Source organism: Muntiacus reevesi, chromosome 2 (genome assembly GCF_963930625.1).
Source record: "Muntiacus reevesi chromosome 2, mMunRee1.1, whole genome shotgun sequence".
NCBI classification, from domain to species: domain Eukaryota; kingdom Metazoa; phylum Chordata; class Mammalia; order Artiodactyla; family Cervidae; genus Muntiacus; species Muntiacus reevesi.
Genome location: NC_089250.1, coordinates 108,350,708 through 108,372,364, shown reverse-complemented (window position 1 = coordinate 108,372,364; position 21,657 = coordinate 108,350,708). Strand labels below are relative to the sequence as shown.

Here is a 21,657-nt window from a genome sequence, read left to right as displayed (position 1 = left end):
ATATGAAGAAATCTCAGGACCTCTCATTCTAGAGTGTTTTTTCCCTTCTATGTGCCAGGTTCAGCCCGGGTCAGGGCAAGCCGCCAATCTAATAGGACAATCGAGTCCCATCACATATCATCCTTCAGCATTTCCCGATGACAGCAGTTTGATTTTCCCAAAGCAGTGATGGTGTGCTGGCAGTGGTGAGAGTATTGATCCCAGCCTTTGGGATCAAAAGGAGATTCAGTGCTTCATCCTCCCTAGTTCTAGAATCTGTTTTACTTAGTCCTGTGGGACTTAAGTGGTCTCTGGCACTTGCGTCTTTAATCACTAGTTAGTTGCCAAAAGTACCTGAACATACGACTCTTGCCTCAGCCATTCCTCTTCTCAAACAGACTTCTAACAGCATTTCTCCCCAACATTGCTTTAGTCATTACACAGACTTCACACTAATAGTTTCCTCCCTCCCACCCTCAATTCTCACTTTCTACAGTTTCCTCACTTCATAAGATAGAAAAACACATCTGAACAGAGGCTCAGAAGTGTATTTCATTTCCTCCAGATCAGTGCTTCTCCCCTATGATAAGGTAAAGAAAGGCATATGTGAATGACAAGAAATCCTAAATTTAGTTTATCCAATAAAACTCAAGAAATGGTTCATCTTCACTGCTCATTTTGTTGAAGTTACAACACTTACTGGGTGCGCAAATGGCTGCAACCATTTTACTTTTAGGAAAACAGGCATGACAAAGGATACACTTTTTCCCTGGGTCGCAAACTGAGCAAGTAACAGCAAAAAATTGACTTGCCCTCTTGAGCCCCACTGGCATGGAGTTACCTCAACAGAACGTCACTGTATCTGATTTATTACAAAGCACCTTGAGGAAGACCTTAATTCGGCTTTCCTGGGATGAAGGACTTAAAGAAATATGACTTTTATTTAACTACTATATATAAAATAGTTACCTCTATACAAATTCAAAAGTGTTGTGCTACTTTTTAAAATTCTGTGAACATAAAAAGTAACTCAGTAGTGGGTTGAGATCTGCTATATATTTTTAATACTAAGATAAAATTTTAACTGAAATTATACCAGGCACATTTGGCAGTTAGTATAAATCCAGCATTGATAAGCCACATGCCAGAAGATGTTTGCTTCCACAGCATGGGGAAAATGAGTGAACAAGGGCCTGTATCCAAACTAATCAACTTTTGCTTTGATTTTTGTTATCTGATCGGTTTGGGCATTTTTGATTGCCTGTGGTTAGGAACTTCTGTTAACACTGGTAGATGTGTCCTGCTGTAGGCTCACCATCTGTTCTGCCTTATGAGGTTGGCCGGGGATGGATTTTTGTCACCTCCTGTTTATCAATTGTTCTCTGATGTGCCCCTCTTAGATGGTGAGGAGGGGGTTATCTGATCAGGTGGCCTGATCTGAGCTAAGCAGGCAGGGGAGAACAGGTTGGTTTTTCCACCCACTCCTTTATCAGTTGGTGGGCAATGGCCGACTTGGGGGGCAGCCAGAATGGGACGGCCCCACTCTGTTGCTGATTAGATGGGTGGTTTCTTCTCAGGACTGCGGCCACCTCATCACGACTGAACCAGGCAGCTGCTTCTAATTCTCTCAAGTTCACCTGGAGCTGAAAGACATAAGGAAAAACAGGATATAAAGTTAGGAGCTACTTAGAGTACAGTGGCCAAGGGTGAGAAAATGTTCCAGAGCTGAGCAATCTTAGTAGATGGTGTCTGGATTCTATTCACTGGGAGATAATTCTAGATAATGTCCAGAAGCAAAATAACCATAATTAAGGGAAGAGAGTTAAGTATGTTTTTTAAATATTAAAACACACACACACACATGAAAAAAAATCATGGAAGCTCAAATAGTAAAGTATTAAGAGTGGGTTGGGGATTTCCTAGCAGTCTAGTGCTTAGGACTTTGCGCTTTCACTGTCATGGCCCAGGTTCAATCCTTGGTCAGGAAACTAAGATCCTGCAAGCCATGCAGTGCAGCCACAAAAGAAAAAAAGTGGTTAACACTGAATGTAAGTTATGAATAATACTGTTTCTTTTTGTGCATAAATGATTATATAACAAAAAAAAGGAAATATATAAATGTTATTCTTCTTTAAAAGGTAAGTGTTAATGATAGTCAAAAGCACAGTATCTTCCTTGCAGGAAGCAAAATAATGCAAACTGCATCCACAGTTTATTACAGAAACTGAGATAGGTTAGATATTACTGTATTGAAACCAAAGCACAGAATAGGCAGACTTTGGCAAATAGGGAACACAACACAATCTGTTAAGACCCCAGTGTTCATCGCAGCACTGTTTATAATAGCCAGGACATGGAAGCAACCTAGATGCCCATCAGCAGACGAATGGATAAGAAAGCTATGGTACATACACACAATGGAATATTACTCAGTCATTAAAAATGGTACATTTGAATTGGTTCTAATGAGGTGGATGAAACTGGAGCCCATCATACAGAGTGAGGTAAGCCAGAAAGATAAACACCAATACAGTATACCAGCATATATATATGGAATTTAAAAAGATGGTAACGATAACCCTATATGCAGGACAGAGAAAGACACAGATGTATAGAACAGACTTGGACTCTGTGGGAGAAGGCAAGGGTGGGATGATCTGAGAGAATAGCATTGATACATGTATATTATCAAGTGTGAAACAGATCGCCAGCCCAGGTTGGATGCATGAGACAAGTGCTCAGGGCTAGTGCACTGGGAAGACCCAAAGGGATAGGATTGGGAGGGGGGATCAGGATGGGGAACATATAAATCCATGGCTGATTCATGTCAATGTATGGCAAAAAACCACTACAATATTGTAAAGTAATTAGCCTCCAACTAATAAAAATAAATGAAAAAATAAATAATCCCTAAGCAAAAATTTTAAAAAAAGACTTATGAAAGAGCAAGATGAGGTTGGATAAGACAACACCTAAGTCCCTTTCAGTCAGAAGTTCCTGTGATTTTATATTAGTCCCCAACATCCTGACTGATTTGAGCTGTAAGATCAATTCTGAAATCAGTCATTAAATTTTATGTATTTATTGTGTGCCTATTCAGTGTAAAACATTGTTAATTTCCTGATGAAGAAAGGTAAATTGTCTCATGATTGAGATATATATACAAGGAAGAATGGTGCTAATGTTGACATTCCTAATTTTTATGGTGAATTTGTTTATAAGATTGTAAATTCCTTAAAGGTATAAATCACATCTTACACATCTTTGTGCTGGACTAGGCAGGTGCTTAGTGAGTAACTGTGGACCAGCCAGGATGAGGCGAAGGACATGTCATAAGGAAAGCGTCAGAACTTACCTCTGTCTGCCCTGGTTTCACAGTTGCATGACAAGCAATCATGAGTGTGCTGTGAGGAAAGGGCCAATGCTGGGATGCAGAGTAATGCAGTCTGTCCACCTCCAATCCCACCTCTTCTGCAATTTCTCGCCGGACAGTCTCTTCCAGACTTTCACCTATAAGTACTCAGATTAATTCAGGACAGCCCTGTAGCAGGAAGGGTGATGCAGATGCCCATTTTTGAAAGGAGCATAAAAGCAGCCTCAAAGTCAAGGAAATATTCTTAGTAAAGGCCTAAATCTCTGAGTCTTTACACTAGGAGTCAAATCTGGAGTTGGGTATCAAACTGCCAGTTCTTGAACCTGCTATGTTTGTTACACAAAATAAGAGTTGGAAAGACTACTGCTGTCCTCAGCTTTTTAACAAAATTCAAATGCCACATGTCAGCATTTGCCGATTTTACTGCAATGGGCTGAGAAAAAAACAGCCTGTAAATAAACATTAAATTTTAGTTAATAGAATATTAATATGTATGCTGAAAAATTTAGGAGGAAGTGTATTAATGTCTGCAATCTATGCATCAGAAAATAAGATGGATTAATGGATGGATGGAAGAATGAACAGATTTGTGATAAAATAAGCATAGTAATTATCAAATTTAGGTGGTGAGTATATGGGTGTTTACAGTATAAATCCTCTAACTATGCTTATATTTGAAAATTTGCCTATAAAATATTGGAAAATTATAGTACCAGAAGGTAGTTTTCTTGATATAATAGGAGAAAATGTGCTTGAGATTCCAAGTACTCTGGCAATAAGAATAAATACATAACTATTGAACATTCCTGGTGGTCCAGTAGTTGAGAATCCACTTGCCAATGCAGGAGACATGGGTTCAGTCCCTGGTTTGAGAGGACTCCACATGCTGCGGGGTAACTAAGTGCCACAACCACTAAGCCTGCGCTCTAGAGCCTGCAGGCTGCAACTACTGAGCCCAACCGCCCCGATTACTGAGCCCATGTGCCCTAGAGTCCTGTTCTGCAACAAGAGAAGCCACCTCAATGAGAAGCCCGTCCACCACAACTAGAGAAGGCTGGAGTACAGCAACCGAGACCCAGTGCAGCCAAAATATATATATATGTATTACTGATAAGCTTTCATTTCCTTCAATGTTATCTGTATATGCCTAAATTCCTTACCTATATCACAAAAACCTGCCAAGGCAGAATACATTCCCTTGGGAAAGGAACTCTGGCGGACAAGCAGGCATCGAGTTCCATCTGACACCAGAGTGATCACCACAGGTGCCACCTAGGAAAAGGGGATGGAAACTTAGACACCAGGGCTTTAGGGCCCGTTAATGAAACCAGATAATGGGTAACTAAGGAAAGCCTTTTGGCTCGGATTATTGTCCTTTTGAAGCAATGCTTACCTGTGGATAATAGATGATGTTATTGGAAGGGCACACACGCTTGCTACCAGACACATTCTTCTTGGTGGGCTGCCCACTTCTGCTGCAGAACTGATGAGCATCATGCCAACGAAGAAGAGCCTGAGCCTAGGAATACAAAGATGGACTTGGTACCATTTGGAGAGAATGTGGGTTTCATCTGTAATGGTGCTGGGGCTACTAATATTTAGAGCAACTCAAATGGACATGCCATTCCCTTTCCAGCTCACCTACTTTAAATGGTTATTATTTAAACTTTAAAGGAAACTCTCTGAAAATAGTCCTCTATCATTTTAATTATGAATTTTAATAAAGCATATTTTAAGTGTATTATGAATTATTTAAAAAATAAAGTATAATAATGAACACCCATGTACTTATGACACATCTTAAAAAGAAAACATTTTCTGTAAAATTAAATGGCAACCCACTCCAGTATTCTTACCTGGAGAATTCCATGGACAGAAGAGCCTGGAGGGCTATAGTCCATGGGGTCACAAAGTTGAACACGACTTGGTGACTGAACAATAACAAAACACCTCAATATGTACTCCCCAATAAGTTTGGAATTTTTTTTGCAAATAAAAAATGTTTAGAGATAGCTCTTTAACTTAAATGGACAATCCAATATTATATAACAACTGAATTGGGAAAAGAATTTGAAAAAGAATAGATATGTGTATGGTATGTATATATATCTGAATCACTTGGTTGTACCACTGAAACTGACAGCAGTATTAATCACCTGGGCTGTACTGTGCTATGCTGAGTCACTGCGGTCGTGTCCGTCTCTTTGCAACCCTAGGGACCGTAGCCTACCAGGCTCCTCTGTCCATGGGCTTCTCCAGGCAAGGACATTTGAGTGGGTTTCCCTGCCCTCCTCCAGGAGATCTTCCTGACCCAGGGACTGAGCCTGAGTCTCTCATGCCTCCTGCATCGGCCCCTGGGTTCTTTCCCACTAGTGCTACCTGGGAAGCCCAATTAAATGGACAGTCAAAAGCCATTCCAGCAAGTGAAATCCAAAGGTGGAGAATACGTCATTAGGGCAATGTAGAGTAACTTCTCACCATGCATATGTCATGCTGTGGGTCATTAAAAGTGTTTATAAGGCCTATAGATCACAGTGCCATAGATCTATACACCCTTAGGAGAAAACGGTACTGACAAAAACAGGGTAAAAGAAGAAACACAGTCTATGATCTGCAAAAAAGAAATCAAATCTTTCCCATATACACTACTTCACTAAATTTCCTACAGAACCAAGAAATCAATCTACCGTGGACAGCAAGGAGGCATCCTTCACATTCAGCTCAAAGAGAGCCTTTGTCAGCTTAATGAACGACCCCTGGAGGGCTGTCTCCACTTCAGCTTTCGGTAAGGAAGCTAAAATATTAGAAAAGAGAATGAAATGAAAGAAATGTCAGACTTTACCTCGGGGACTCTCTCTAGTATATCTTGTTAGAAGAGTGTTTCCCAAACTCACCTAATAAGACTCAATTAGGAAGAATAAAAAAATATTCAAGCTCTCAAGCCCCTACCTGGAGATTCTGAGTGGCAGATGAGTGAGGCCCAGAAATCTCTCTCTTTTTTTTTAAACAATCACCAGGAGATTCTTATATTCGGGCAGATTTGGGAAAGAGAGCATAGTGTTTCCCAAGATCCTCTTCGGGGCAATAAGGACATTTGCACTAGCCACACACTAGCCCTGGAAAAAAGATGAAATGGGACCTTTGAGCCCCCTATCTAAACCTCATTCCAGCATCATTGTATTCACAGCTGATACCCTGAAACAGACACGGAAGGCTTGATAAGGGCCACAAGCTCTAGCAGACCAGTTTCCAAATGCAAGTCTGAAGACCCAGAGCTACTCCAGGGTAATGTGTTTATTTACCTGCATTGATAAGAGAAATAAGAATAATGTCATGAATTTTAAAACATTTCTTTCTTCTTTTTAAGATATATAAAATACATGAAGGTACAGAGAATAATATAAGAAACATCTGTGTACCACCATGTAGTTGAGAAAGCATTAAAAAATGTCCTTTGTTTTATGTAATGATGATAGTACTATTATTACTACTACTAAGTCACCTCAGTCGTGTCTGACTCTGTGTGACCCCGTAGACGGCAGCCCGCCAGGCTCCCCCGTCCCTGGGATTCTCCAGGCAAGAACACGGGAGTGGACTGCCATTTCCTCCTCCAATGCATGAGAGTGAAAAGCGAAAGTGAAGTCTCTCAATCCTGTCGGACTCTTCACGACCCCATGAACTGTAGCCTATCAGGCTCCTCCGTCCATGGGATTTTCCAGGCAAGAGTACTGGAGTGGGTTGCCATTTCCTTCTCCAAATGATGATAGTAGATGGTAGTATTTTTTAATGTTCTTACTTAAGAAATGCTTATGATTGGATGGCTTCACCAACTCAGTGGACATGAGTCTGAGCAAACTCTGGGATATAGTGAAGAACAGGGAAGCCTGGCATCTTGATAGTGAAGAACAGGGAAGCCTGGTGTCTTGCAGTTGTAGGGGAGTTGCAGAGTAAGATACAACTTATCGACTAAACAACAACAACAACTTAAAAACTGAAATTGTTTTGTATTCTTAACATGTTCTTTGAAATTTTATTTTGTGGAGTCCCAAAGCCTAAGAACCACAGGGAAGTGTCCATCAAGAATAATGTTATGTACCATTTATGGAAGAAGAGCTATTTAGACCTAGATCCAGAGCAAACCATGCTTCTTGCTGTTCTGAGCATCCAATTAGCACGGAATCTTCTAGTATTTGTGAGTCTTGTCCAAACTTACCCAGGAGCCTTTCCAACTCTAAGAAATACAAAAGGAGAAAGGGGGAAAAAAAACACAGGGTTTTAATTAAACCACCAGAGCCATACTAGACTTATTAGAAACCATCTACTTCAACTTGAAGCAGGCACACCTGGCTCCCAGTCACTGCCCTGCATGCTAATTAGCGGTGTAATTTTGACCTAATCACTTAACTTCTGTTGGCCTCCATCAGCAATCTGAAGAGTTTAAAGGAATTCTTTCTGTGTATTCCTGTATTACTCTATGATTATATCATGAAAGGGGCATATCCCCTAGTTTTAAAGACATCATAGTTAACTTACTAAAGCACTGAAAAAAAAAAAAAGAGAAGTGTCATACTTAAAATGGTAGACCAAATCAGTTCTACAATTTCTTCTCCAGATTATGCTGCTTTTATGGGCCAGGGTAGACTCCTCATCTGAGAGCCTGGTCTGTAAAGGCAAGTGCTGTATTGGGAGAAAATCTGTTCTGTGCATGAAGGATTCATATTTATTTGTTCATAATACAAGATTACATTGCTAGTCTCTAAATAATGTTTAGTGCCTTCTGATAAACATCCTCATATACTTAGGTATTGCCAGAAACTATCAAAGTATTCCAGCATATGCAGTGTGTAATCTGGCCCTGGCAGTGTATTTAGAAGTTGGCATATAGTGACCCAGGGGCTTCCCAGGTGGCACAAGTGGTAAAGAATGCAGGAAATGCGGGTTTGATCTCTGGATCAGGAAGATCCCCTGGAGAAGGAAGCAGCAATCCACTCCAGTATTCTTGCCTGGTAAATCCCATGGACAGAGGAACCTGGTGAGCTACAGTCCATGGGGTCGCAAAAGAGTTGGTCAAAACTCAGCGACTAAACAACAACATATAGTGACATCATGTAAAACTTGAAAGGTAACATCTTGAATGCCAATTCCCAATGACTTAGATATCTCTAGTTATATACCTTAAAAGCAAATTATATGTATTTATTAATATATTAATAAGTATACAATATGTAATTATATGTAAAACTATATATATTTATATAAAACTTATTATATCTCAAAGCAAATTAATTTTAATTCATGTTTAGCTTTGACCCTTCTAAGGAGAAATTAAGTCATGATGCAAATCTTAAACAGTTTGTGCACGCATGCTGAGTCTCTTCAGTCGTGTCTGACTCTTTGTGACCCTGTGGACTGTAGCCCACGAGGCTCCTCTGTCCATGGGATTCTCCAGGCAAGAATATCAGAGTGGGTTGCCATGCCCTCCTCTAGGGGATCTTCCTGACTCAGGGATTGAACCTGGATATCCTACATTGGTAGGCAGGTTCTTTACCAGTGAGCAACCCAGGAGGCCCATATCATTGCCAAAAAATATCCAACTGGGCAATTCAGTTTATGTACTAAATAATTAATTGGCCAAAGCATTTGGAAAAAATCTAGACTCTAAAGTTGGAGGATTCTCCTCAGGGATTTAACATGGACTGCATTCTGGTCAGTGGCCACAGGCTGGTCTACTTTGCTGGTCTACTTTGGGCTTACCTAATAGGCTATGCTGGGGGGCCACATACTGATGTTCTGATTTCTGAAGCAAAGGAGCCAAGTTGTGAAAGAGGTAAAATGCTCCTGTCTGCTGGGCTTTTTTACATGCATCATCATCTTCTTTCAGTTCAAATAAATACCTGTATTTTGGAAATAATCAAACCATTAGAAATCCATACCTAGTTTCCTGTACAATGTTCATCTTTGAGAACTATGTCCCTGAATTCCTCTCCTACCACAGTTATTTCTTTTTATTTATTTACATCCTAAATTGCTTTAAAAAAGGATATGACTCTGGGAGATCATTCCCTCCTTTGTCCTGTATACCTTGCCCATACTTCTGTGACTGCACTTACATGGTTCTATTTGTTAATCTATCTGTCTGCTCTAAGATTGCAATCTTCTTAAGGGCAGGTAGGGTCTGTTTTAGTTATGTATCTCGAGTAATTAGCATGTTGGATGGCTCAATTCAATAAATATTTATGACTTGAATTTCAACAGTAATAAATATTTACTGAATTGAACCTCAAGGTACTCTGCCAATATTATGTTGTGAGGCAAGAATTTACATGCAGTGAAGTGAAAGGAAAACAAGTACAGTGATAAAACATCAACCACAGAGTACTGGAGATGGGAGCAGACTTTATTATTGCGGAAAAGGAGCAAACATATACCTTCAGAAACCCCTTTTCAACCTAGGGATGATAAAGTAAAAATTTTACCTTAAATGCAGTCTTATTTCAAGCATCTATTCTCCCAAGTGGATGCCATTAGGTCCTTATCTCTACTAAAGGGACCACTGATGAAAGTGAAGCCATATTTGACATTTATTTAATAAGTGTAATATTTTCAGTAGCCAGAATTAAACTGTAGGAAAAAAAGCATCCTATAATTAGCTTCTCAAAAAAAAAAAGAAAACGAATGGAGCAAGTTCTGTACCTTCATTAAAGATGGCCTGAGTCTATCCTTTCAAGAGCCTCAGGAATCAGGGCAAGGTCTGCGTGATTTGGGGAGGGCTGAATGTGGACTCCCCTTTTGTTTTGTTTCAGTTTTTTTGGCTGTGCCATATGGCTTGCAGGATGTCAGTTCCCCGGCCAGGGATTGACCCTGGGCCACAGCAGCATAAGGCCGTGATCCTAACCACTTAGCCACCAGGGAACTCCCAGCATAATGATTTTGACTGTTGAAATCCCTAAAACAGACTCTCACATATACAGTACATTTTGTCCCTTAAAGTGGGAAATACAGTTCACAGATACTTTCTGTAGAATCTGGGAGCTTTAGTAATACCAGTAGCATTAGCTCCACATGAAACTACAAAGCAAAATGATAAACATTCCCCAGTGGTATCTTTAGAAACCTATTTTTGATTGTACAATAAAAGCGATTGCAATGAGCTCATTGTAAACAGAAGACAAAAGGAACCTGAGATTTTAATACTCAAGATATTTTTATAGTTATTGTGAGTGACTGTAATCTCCTGGGACAAAGACTGAGTGTATATCAAAGGAGAGACAGGTGCCACTCAGATGTTACCAAATATTAACATAGACAACAGAACATACACTGGTGCCTTTGTAAAAAAGCAGTAAGAGAAAAAAAAAAAAGGCAGTAAGAGTTGTACAACCTGTGCTTTGCCCTAATGACCATAAAAAGCAAAACATCTACAAAAATAACCAGGTTAAGGTCTCAAACCCAGGGCCTCACTGCAACTGGGACTGAGATCCAAAAACTTACATTCTTCTTGATTTGAACATGTTTTTTAGAAATGCATTTTCTTGTTGTACACCTGAAACATTGTAAATTAACTATATTTCAATAAAAAATAAGCTATAAGGATATATTGTACAGCACAGGGAATATAGCCAACATTTTATAATAACTTTAAATGGAATATAACCTATAAAAATTTTGAATTATTGTGCTATACACCTGAAACATATTATAAATCAACTATGCCTCAATAATCAGTCACTTAAAAATGCATTTTCTCCTTTTAAATATAATAGTATGGAAACCACAATACACTAAGATCAACAGACTTCAACTGTTGTTTTCTTGTTGTAAAAATTGAACAATAGTCATTCTACTGAAATTAGAATATGCAGTTACCAATTTTTTTAAAAAAGGGAAATCATCGAGAATCTCACCACTCAGAGATGATTGATCACTGTTTATCCCTTGGAACGCTCCAAACTATGTATTAATATTATCCATTTATCCAATAAATTGTACAAGAAATACTTTTAGACTCCATCTACTAATTTGTAGCCTTTTTTTCTTAAACATTAACATTGTCACACCATATTCTTCACTGACAGAATTTTATTTTCTTATGATTTTTATTCATTTTCAATATATTTAATCACCTTAACACTCATTTCTTAAGACTATTCAGTAATTCTGTTATTGTTCTCAGGGTCTCAGCCTGAGAACTGTAAATAACTCAAATGTTAATATCTAAAACAAGTATTGCAATTTGTTTTCTCACTCTTGCTCGTATAAGGTTGTACATGTCTGTGTGCTTTTAAATTTTGGACTGGGCACTCATGTATGGGAGAACTTTCAACATGTAAAGCTCTGGTTGTGAGTATATCCCTCCAGAGGGGTTTTACACTTGCTTCTGCAGGTCTACAAATGCTACTTAAATTCTTTTCACAGGTTGGAAAATTGGAACTACACCACATAGATGGTGCAAATTTATACCCCAAAATTGTTTGACAGCAGGCTAGTGATTTCAAATTCACAGGTTTTACATTTGCTCAGATTGATGACAAAGAAGTCCTTTTTCATCTTCCTGTACTGGTATAGATACTTTTTTCCAGACTGCCTTTCACTGAGGTTTGTTCTTGGGGGAAGGAGTTTGGGAAGCATAGTATGCAGGGAATGGAGTTACCTATCTTATTTTCAGCAACATTAATGAATTATTATTCAATATAGTTTTAATTCCATCATAATGGCTGTATCATAATTTAATTTCTCCCTTACTGTTTATTCATCCATTCAACAATATTTCAGTGCCTACTATGTGCCATATACTAGGGTTCTATGCATGAGAGGTACCATAGTGGAACAGACTATATTATTACCTTAAAAAAAGAACTTATATTTAAGTATGTCAGACACTTTAGCTATTATTGGAAATTTAGTTTAGAAATTCTCTAATTACAAATAATTTGCATTGAACATCTTTACATGTAAATCTTAATCATACATCCTTAAGCCCCAATATGGAATTTTGAGATATTTATATTTTATAATTTTAACGGACCAAAGATAGAAAAATCAGAGCTCAGTTTGGTCAAAACTCACCGTGTCTTAGTAACATAGGTTGACAGCAGCCTATAGCCCCCCCAAAATTTTCTCCTGCAAGCAGTTCCACAATACAGGGACATTGTCAGTTCCTTAGGAGAAAAAGGAAATAAAAGGAAAAAAAAGAATATGCAATTTGAAGTAATGAATCACTAAGAGGGTTAAACTTTAAGCCAGAATAGGATCACTATTTAATATTAAGGAAAGATAAACTGAATAGAAGTCATGATCTGGCTTCTAAATTACATCTCTACTGCTAACTAGCTGTGGGATATCAACTTTTCAGTGTGTGCGTGCTCAGTTGCTCAGTGATGTCTGACTCTTTGAGACCCCATGGACCGTAGCCTGCTAAGCTCCTCTCTCCATGGAAGTTCCCCAGCAAGAATACTGAAATGGGTTGCCATTTCCTACTCCAGGGGATCTTCCTGACCCAGGAATCAAACCCGAGTCTCCTACATCTCCCACATTGGCAGGTGGATCCTTTACCACCGCGCCACCTAGAAAGTCCCAACTTTTCAGTACCTCTTTCCTATCTACAAAATTAAAACCTGTTCTGCCTAGCTAATAGGTTGTGAGAAACAGATAACTGTCCACTAAAAGCCTTGTGGTTCTCCTTCCATATTGCGGAACTCTTGCTGGGTGGTAGTTGCCAAGTCAGGCCTACATTTTTCTCCTCCTCTGTTTCTTTGATGGGACTAAAACTAGGTCTAAACTGTATAATGTTACTGAAAGTGATGTGTATCTCTTCTAGGCTGGCACAATAAAGTATGAGTTGGCCTTCTCCATCCTTTCCCCATCTGCCTGGATGACTTCAAAACGACAGAGCCATTAGATGGAGGAGCCTGGATCCCTGAACCACTACGTGGAGAAAAGCCATCCACCAACCAAAGACTCCCCAGAGTACCCTATCATATTAAGCCACTGAAATTCTGAAGCTGGTTATAGCAGGTAGCATCACACTAAGAGACCTAGTAAGCCTAGGATTGTCTCCAGACTAATGTAGTCAAATTTCTCAGAATATTTGAAAAACAAAGTCCATTTGAAAATGAAGAAGAATCCTGTAGATAAGAAAAATATAAAATCACAAGCATTAGGAAAATATTTCAAAAGGCAGCTATGCAAACCCACAGAGATCTAAGATAGTTCCTATTTTTTAGTCTTTTTGTGAGAGGAAAAATAACTCTATATCTTTAGAATCTATTCTGCAGAAAGGGACATCTTTTAAATTGTATATCAGTAAGCTTTTTATTCTCCATGAAAACTACAGTTCACATTAGCAATAAAAAAGTCAAAGGAGAAATAAGAAAATCAGTATAGTTAAATAACCAAACACTCTTTTATTTATTTATTTATTTATTTTTAAATTTATCCAAACACCCTTTTAACTGTGCCCAAGGGAAGCAAGTTTTGACACTAAATCACTGAGGAATGTCTAAAATTTAGGCCTACTTCTCAGTTGCATAATTATGAATCACTGATGACTAATCCTTGGATAGCTTTGCCTATAATCTATATCCTAGCCAAGGGTAAAATATATTTAGTAAGCAACATTCAACAAAATATTTATTGAGTACTGACTTTATGCAAGCTTTCTGAGGGGACACGATAATGTACAGGATAAAAATCCTGCCCTCAAGGGACTCTTGCAGGAGAGAGAAAGCAAATATATAGCTTTCACAGAAGGCAGAATGTGATATGTGGATTACAAACTATTCCAGGAGAATATTAAAAGTATAGTCTCTATTTTAATAACCCAAAGACTGATGTGATATCCTGGAGGAAATGAATTTAAAGTTAATATTTCTATCTCATGTACAACTCTGAGAATGTTATTGATATGATATTTTTAGAGGGAAATTTTGAAATATCTATCAAATGGCGAAAGTAAGCACCCTTCCCCTAGCAATTCCACTTTCAAGAATTTATCCTAGGAAGAAAAGGATACATTTAAGATGTTAATTGAAAATTATGATAAAATGGAATAACACAGCTGTAAAAACAAACAGATAAGAAGATAACAGTATGACAAAATATATGTAGCAACAGAGAAAGATATTCAGAATATATTATTAAGAAAAGCAGGGGAGGGGAAGTGAAAAAAAAAAAGAAAAAAAAAAAAAGAAAAGCAAAGAGTAGTTGGTGGTTTGGCATTATCTAATTAATTTGTAAAGAAAAGGATATATACAAAAAAAAAAACCCAGGATATATACATATACAGGTCAGTAGAATTAATTAGATATGTATTTTTTTTAATTTTAAAAATGACTAGAAATCCACAAGTCAAGCTATTAATGGTGACTAGTTTGAGAGAGTGATATGGAGATAGGGATTAAAAAGGGTACTCATAATTTTTACTTTTTACATTTCTGCACTTAAAAGGGTTTTTTAACCATGTGTTCATATTTCTTGTACATTCCCAGGACTAACTTCACTGTGAAGTTTTCTACAGACCACTGTTCCCAGTAGCACTCCATCACATTCCCTGAGAGTCATGGGGAATTTCTTCGGTGAGTTCTTTGAATTCCTTTGGTGATACTGTAAGAGCTGTTTGTAGTTATGACTACCAGCTAATCTGTGTGACCCACTGTGCTTTGCTGCCTGATGTTTTGCCTAAATGTAATGCTTACTAAATTAACTTTAGCCAACTGTGGATTTACACGGCCTGCTTACTCATAAGTTAATGATCTCAGAGCTGGTAAAAGAGAGTAAAGGTCCTCATGTAGTTTTAAAAAAGAATTGATAATCAAGAGGAAGATATAATTTAACTGAGAATTGTACCTTCATTGGTATAGTCATAAATCTAGTAAAGATTAAGTCTAATACCTTTTCTAAATGGCTCCTTTTTATACATATAAAAAGCAGTGTAGACTATTTAAGCAGAGAAAATTATTTCCTTTAAATTCAACTTTAATTGTATTTTCCTCTTTCAAATATATAATTTAAATTAGCAAATTAATACAACTACATTGTAGGACATACAGAAAACAGAATTGTTAGAGCACCCATATTTTCACCACATTAATATAATTTATATACTAGTCTTTTGCACATATGACCTTTACATATTTGTAATCAGTAAACAGTTTTTCAATTTGCTTTCATGAAACATGTCATAAGCAGTTTTCCATCTTTTTGTGTAAATTTTATCTACTTTTTTTTAGCTGCATAGTATTACACCAAGCAGACTTCCATCCTTACTTGCTAAATATTCCCCTAATTTTAGACATTTAGGTGGCTCTGATTTTAAATTACCAGAAATAAAAGATTACTAAATACCTCTGTGCTGATATTTTCTGAATACCTCTTTAAGGTAAGGTCCCCAGCATAGAACTACCGGGCCAAAATTTGTTTTAAAATCATATGGTTCTTTCTACATTGCTACACTGACAAAGTTTGATAGCATCTGGTAAAAAAAAAAAAAAAAATTATATTTCTTTGATTACTATTGAGATTCAAAGTGTTTTCAGATTCAATAATACTAGCTCCCCTTTTGTAAAGTGTCAGTTTGATTTCCTGTGCTTAGTTATTTATTGTGCCTTTATTTTACTTTTGCCCATTCTAATTTTTAAAATATTATAGGATATTTACAGCATTTTCCACAATATGATCACTGAAATGCATTGTAGGAACCACTGGTATACTGCTTTTCTCTGGGAAATTGTCATTCAGACTGAACCTCAGCACACACAAAAAAGACTCTTCAGTCAAGAGGCTATGTGAGATTACTTTTTGGATAAAAATAGAATTTCTTATGGCCCTATATTATTTATACATCTAATGCAGGAAAAATTTTGCTACTGCTTTCCTGAAATGGTTTGTGATTTCCACTTTTGAGGTCTTTGGTTTGATGTATTCTTCAAAATGTATTGACCCAAGGGCTCACACTTGGTAAACATACTGGTCTACAGCGAGAAAACATGCTGCATATGAAACATATCCAGTTGCTCAATTGCCCCATTAGGAACAGGATAGTTGTTTTTGTTTGAATTGGCAACTATTATTATACTTCATGCCAAATCACGCACTGGAGATAAAAATGCACTATTCACAAAATTAGGCTTAGAAGAAAATATTAGCACCCTTATTTTACTTTAGATGACAAGCTCAGGCCTGCCTTCTGTTTTGTTTACAGTGCAAATGCATGTCTCCTCCAAAGCAAGAAAGGGACAGGGAAGTAAGACTTGGACTGGACAAAAGACTTGGACAAAACTTTTTTCCTGGCTCTCCCACTGACTGAATTTCTGACCTGGAGTTGTCACCTAACGTTTTGGGGAGCTTGGTTTCTGTCTCATCTTTCACAGGGGAAGGAAAGGGAAAAAAGAGACCTAAAGTGTATTATTACTCTGTCAGATTTTGACATACCTACCTCTCAGCTCTAATAGGCTATAAAATCCTTAAGGGCTGGGATTGCATCTTCCTATCTACAGCATCTAGCACAGTCCCTATCACAGAAAAAAACACAATATACTGAATGAAAAAATGAATTTATTCCACTTTATAAGAAAGGAAGATAAAACTGAGAAGTTAACCAATCTGAGATACAATCTAGAGAGCAATAGATGAAAACTCAGGGCTATCTGGCTTCAAAGGTCACATTTTGTAGAGAAATACAGGAGGAAGCACCTTCTAACATTCATGGGCTATTTAAGTTTTTAAAAAGTATAATTTTTTAAAAGTACTTTTAAAAGTAACTTTTAAAAAAGACTGATACAGATGAAAGTTAATATTATTTTGACTAAAAACTATTAAATAATGATGAGGCAAGGCCCTTAAGTGGAACAATTTCTCTGAACCTCCTGTAATAAAGGATTCATATATGCTTCTCATCCTGTTCATCTTAACAGAAGGAAGATTCAATTAGAAAGCACTATGGCACGACAAAAAAGTCCACCTCTAGTCTCAGTGATTACTTCTACTAAGAAGAGGCCAGGTTCAGTAATGTTTGAGAGAGTCTTTTTCAGGGAGTCTGACTTTTGATGATTGTGGACCTCAGTGGGATGGGAAACATGCAGAACTGAGGAGCCACTGGGAAACACACTTCAAGCTCTCAGTGACCAGCTATGTGGTTGGCTTTCTAAAAAATAAATTGTTCCTCCCTTAATTCAAAATAATTCAGACAACGCAGAGACGTTAACAAATTCCATTTTTAAATGACTCTCAAAAAAAAAAGTATCTGAAAATTATTAGCGGAGTTAATCTGATAGCTCCAATAATTTATGATGCATAACTGTGGTTTCTGCAAGAAGGAAGCGAGTCTGACAGAGAGCTTTTTTCAAGTTCTGGTTCTGTCTCTTCATAAAATCTTTCTTCCGCTTAGAATCTGAATATGTTTCTCTTCCACTGTACTTACTCTGAATTCTTTTAGGGGTGCCTTCCTAGGCCTCAAGAATCCGTACAACCAGGGAACTCCAAGTCTTCCTGGGAAGTTGAACTCTTTCCTCAAAGAATGATTGCTGCCTTTGACACACTTCCCAGAATGCTCCTTGAGATGCACTCTGGGAAATGTAGTTCAATCCTCAAGCCTGCTTGCTAAACTCTCCAAAGTTAACCATGATTGTCAAAAGCATGCTTCTGCCACACTTCCCAGAATCCTCTTAGAGATGCATTCTGGGAATTGTAGTTCAATCCCCAGGCATGCTGCTGTGCCCCCAAACTATATAGTCAACCATGTGGTCAAAAGCATGATCGTCTAAGATCTAAATTCATTACCAGGAGGACTACTCCGGTAGTCCTAGCATTAGATCCATGAATGTGGAAGTGTTAGTCGCTCAGTCCAAATCTTTGTGACCCCACGGACTGTAGCCTGCCAGGCTCCTCTGTCCATGGAATTCTCCAGGCAAGAATACTGGAGTGGGTAGCCGTTCCCTTCTCCAGGTGATCTTCCCAACCCATTGTAGGAAGATTCTTTACTCTCTGAACCACCAGGGAAGTCCATTAGATCCATTTTTCAATAAAAAATATAGTATTTACACCCATCCTTCTACATAGAACAGGGCTTTCCTGGTGACTCAGATGGTAAATGAAAATTTCTGTCTCTGTGTCATTCTAGATAAAGAAACAAATAAATAAATACATAGTGTATCAAGTAGTTATAAATGTCAGGGAGAAAAATAAAGCAAGAGAAGAGGACAGAGGATTTTGCTATTTTATATATCTGCTTCATTTTAAGGTGTCATTTGAGCAAAGACCCTGAAGGAGCTGAGGAAGGAAGCCAAGTGAATATTTATGGGAAGAGAGTTGTAGACAGAAAAAAAATTATCAGATGCCAAGACCCTAGTGGGGAAGTGTGTCAGGCAGCTTTGAGGGAAGTCTAGGACAAAGCATGGTGGTCAGAGATGAGATTAAAGGGTAGCCAAGCACCAGATCACGTAGCACTTTATAAGTCTTAAGTTCTTATAGAACTATTGTAATGCCTTTGGCTTTTACTCTGAAAGGATGGGGTGTTACAGAAGAGTTTGAACAGGAGAGTGAGATGATTTGACTTACATTTTTAAAAAATCACTCTATGTGTGATTAGACTGTAGGGGATAATAAAAGTTATTAAATCTTGAATGTCATTGTTAATATGTACCTAGGTTATCTGGGAAAGAAGAGTAGTGGTTCCAGTTAGTTGACTAATTATTTCTTTTGGACCTTACTATTAGCACATAAACTTAAGCTTCTTATCAGATTGATTCATTAGCCTTAAGGAAGGCACAGAAAATTTGAGGGAAACAAGATATAAAGTCAGTGAATTCCAAAGGAATGAGGAAGGATGCTTAGAGAAAGTTAGGGCTCTGATAATTTTTTTAAATCAAAAACTATATTTTTTAGCAATTAAGTGTTAAGTGCTATAATAAAAAAATAGTGCCATGGTCTAAACGTTTCCATCCCCCAACCCCCTGATGAAATCCTGATGCCCAATGTTAAACTTTTATGTGAGGCCTTTGGGCAGTGATTAAGTCATGTGGATTGAGCCATTATGCTCAAAGACATGGATGCTCTCATATAACAGGCTTGAGAAAGCTTCCTTGCTCCTTTCACCACAAGACACAGCAAGTAATCAGCAATTCACAAAAGGGTCTTACATGAACCTGACCACGCTAGCACCCTGATCTTAAAACCACAGCTCTAGCTCCAGAACTGAGAGAAATAAGTTTCTCATTTTTTTGCAAGCCTCCCAGTCTGTGGTATTCTGTTATAGCAGCCAAAACAGACTAAGACAAATAGCTAACATTAATTAAGTGTTTACTGTATTCAAGGCACTATGCAAAGTGTTTTACATATTTATCATTAATCCTTGCATCCTAAATGATATACATTATTATTTGCACTTTATAGATGAGAAAACAGAGGCTTAGAAAAGTTAAATACCTTGTCCATATTTATACAGCTAATCAGTAGAAGGGCTGGATTTTAACCCAAGCCTATCTGACTCTAGACAGACCTTGTGCCTTTGACTATCATAATGTACTATAGACCTCAGTTATGTCTGACTGGGTATGGGGAAGGGAAACTCAATAAAAATATTGGAAAACATTGGAATGATGGAAATAATCTCATGTTCATTGATTGGAAGACTTAATTTTGTTGAGATGGCAATAGTCCAGATCTCTATCCATACAGATCCATATCTGTATGGATCCATAGTGCATCCATATCAAATCACAGGTAGCTTGCTTCCACAAGCAACAAAATAAAAATTAGGACTTCACCAAAATTTAAAAGCCTTTGTTCTGCAAACAGTACCACCAAGAACTTGACAAGAACACCCACAGAATAAGGAAAAACTGTATTGCCAGTCATACATTTAATAAGGGACTTGTATGCAAAAATGTAAAGAACATTTACAACTCTGTAATAAAAAGATGACTAACTGAATTTTAAAATGATCAAAGGATATGTGTAGATATTACTCCAAAGAAGATACAAAAATGACTAATAGAGACATGAAAAGATGCTGAACATCATTAGCCATCAGTTCAGTTCAGTTCAGTCGCTCAGTCGCGTCCGACTCTTTGCGGACGCGAAGACCCCATGAATCGCAGCACGCCAGGCCTCCCTGTCCATCACCAACTCCCACGAAAGCCATCAGGGATGTGCAAATCAAAATCACAATGAGATATCACTTCATACCCACGAGGGAGGCCACATCAAAAGGGCAGATAATGACAAGGAGTGGTGAGGATGTGGAGAAAATGGAATCCTTATAAACTGCTTACAGGATCATAAGTGGTGTAGCTGCTTTGGCAAACAGTTTGGCTTTTCCTCAAAAAGTTAAACACAGAGTTACCAAATGACCCAGCAGTTCCACTCCTGGGTATATACTCAAAACAATTAAAAACATATGTCCACACAAAAACTTGTACACCAATTTTGATAGCCATATCATTCAAAATAGCTCTACAGTAGAAACAATCCAAATGTCCATCAACTATGAAGGGAAAAGCAAAATTCAGTATATCCATAAACAGTATTTTATTTGGCAGTACAAAGAAATGAAGTGCTGATACATACTAAAACATGGATGAAGCATTAAGCATGCTAAGTGACTCTATTCACAAAAAATCACATATTGCCTTTATATAAAATGTTTAGAATAGGGAAATCGATATAGGTAGAAAGTAGTTTAGAGGTTTCCTATGGATAGGGATCGGGGAAGTGTTGGAGGAGAATGGGGAGTGACTACTGGTTGAAAGAATTTTGTTGTTGTTGTTTTGGAGTGATAAAAGGTTGTAAAATTGATTGTGGTGATGGTTGCACAATTCTGTGAACCTACTAAAGATTGAATTGCACTACTGAATTGCACACTTTAAATGGATAAGTTATATGTCATTTGAGTTATAGCTCAATAAAACTTTAAATATTCAGCCAAATCATTAATTATGTTTACCAATTATAGTACATGTTTAGTAGATAAAACAAATATGATGTAAGTAGCTAGAATCCTCATAGTTTTTTTAGGTCATAAGCTAAAGATTATCTATCCTAGAGTGTGCTTAAGTTAAAAGTAATGGCTTCATTTGATCATGTAATAATTTAATACCATATTCTCTTATAAGGGCACAAACTGAGCCTCAAGTCATTGAATCCTAGTCTAGCTTATGCTGGAAAGTAACAATGTATTTTACACATATGTTTATTAATTCATTGAACACATTCTTACTGAAAACCTATGATGTGCCAAGCATGATGCTAGAATTGGGAACACAATGGTGAATAATATGTTGTCTCTGCCAGCAAAAATTAATTACTCTTGT

General features: G+C 37.6%; 1 protein-coding gene across 5 annotated transcripts; it reads right to left on the bottom strand.

Annotated features, from left to right (window-relative positions):
• Nucleotides 1-1,028: 1,028 nt before the first annotated feature.
• NUDT13 (nudix hydrolase 13) lies at nt 1,029-17,867 on the bottom strand. Of its 5 annotated transcripts, none has more exons than XM_065922562.1 (9): nt 17,769-17,861; nt 12,419-12,510; nt 9,107-9,246; nt 7,449-7,583; nt 6,040-6,146; nt 4,746-4,871; nt 4,513-4,624; nt 3,335-3,489; nt 1,029-1,622 (listed from the first exon to the last, which is right to left on the bottom strand). In XM_065922562.1, exons 2-9 carry the CDS (start codon nt 12,499-12,501, stop codon nt 1,422-1,424), a joined length of 1,059 nt encoding a protein of 352 aa, XP_065778634.1. In that variant the 5' UTR covers nt 12,502-12,510; nt 17,769-17,861; the 3' UTR covers nt 1,029-1,421. The 5 variants fall into 5 exon arrangements, with proteins under 5 accessions (XP_065778634.1, XP_065778635.1, XP_065778636.1 ...); XM_065922563.1 differs by lacking the exon at nt 17,769-17,861 and adding an exon at nt 9,829-9,973; XM_065922564.1 differs by lacking the exon at nt 9,107-9,246 and having other exon boundaries at nt 17,769-17,867.
• Between the last annotated feature and the right edge of the window lie 3,790 nt (nt 17,868-21,657).

Coding starts and splice junctions, on each gene's coding strand:
- NUDT13 (XM_065922562.1), bottom strand. CDS start 12,501: ATGTCCCTGTATTGTGGAACTGCTTGCAGGAGAAAATTTTGGGGGGGC. Junction 4,872..6,039: donor ATGCCTCCTTGCTGTCCACG/GTAGATTGATTT, acceptor TTGTATTCCTAG/GCTCAGGCTCTTCTTCGTTG. Junction 1,623..3,334: donor TGAAACCAGGGCAGACAGAG/GTAAGTTCTGAC, acceptor TATGTCTTTCAG/CTCCAGGTGAACTTGAGAGA.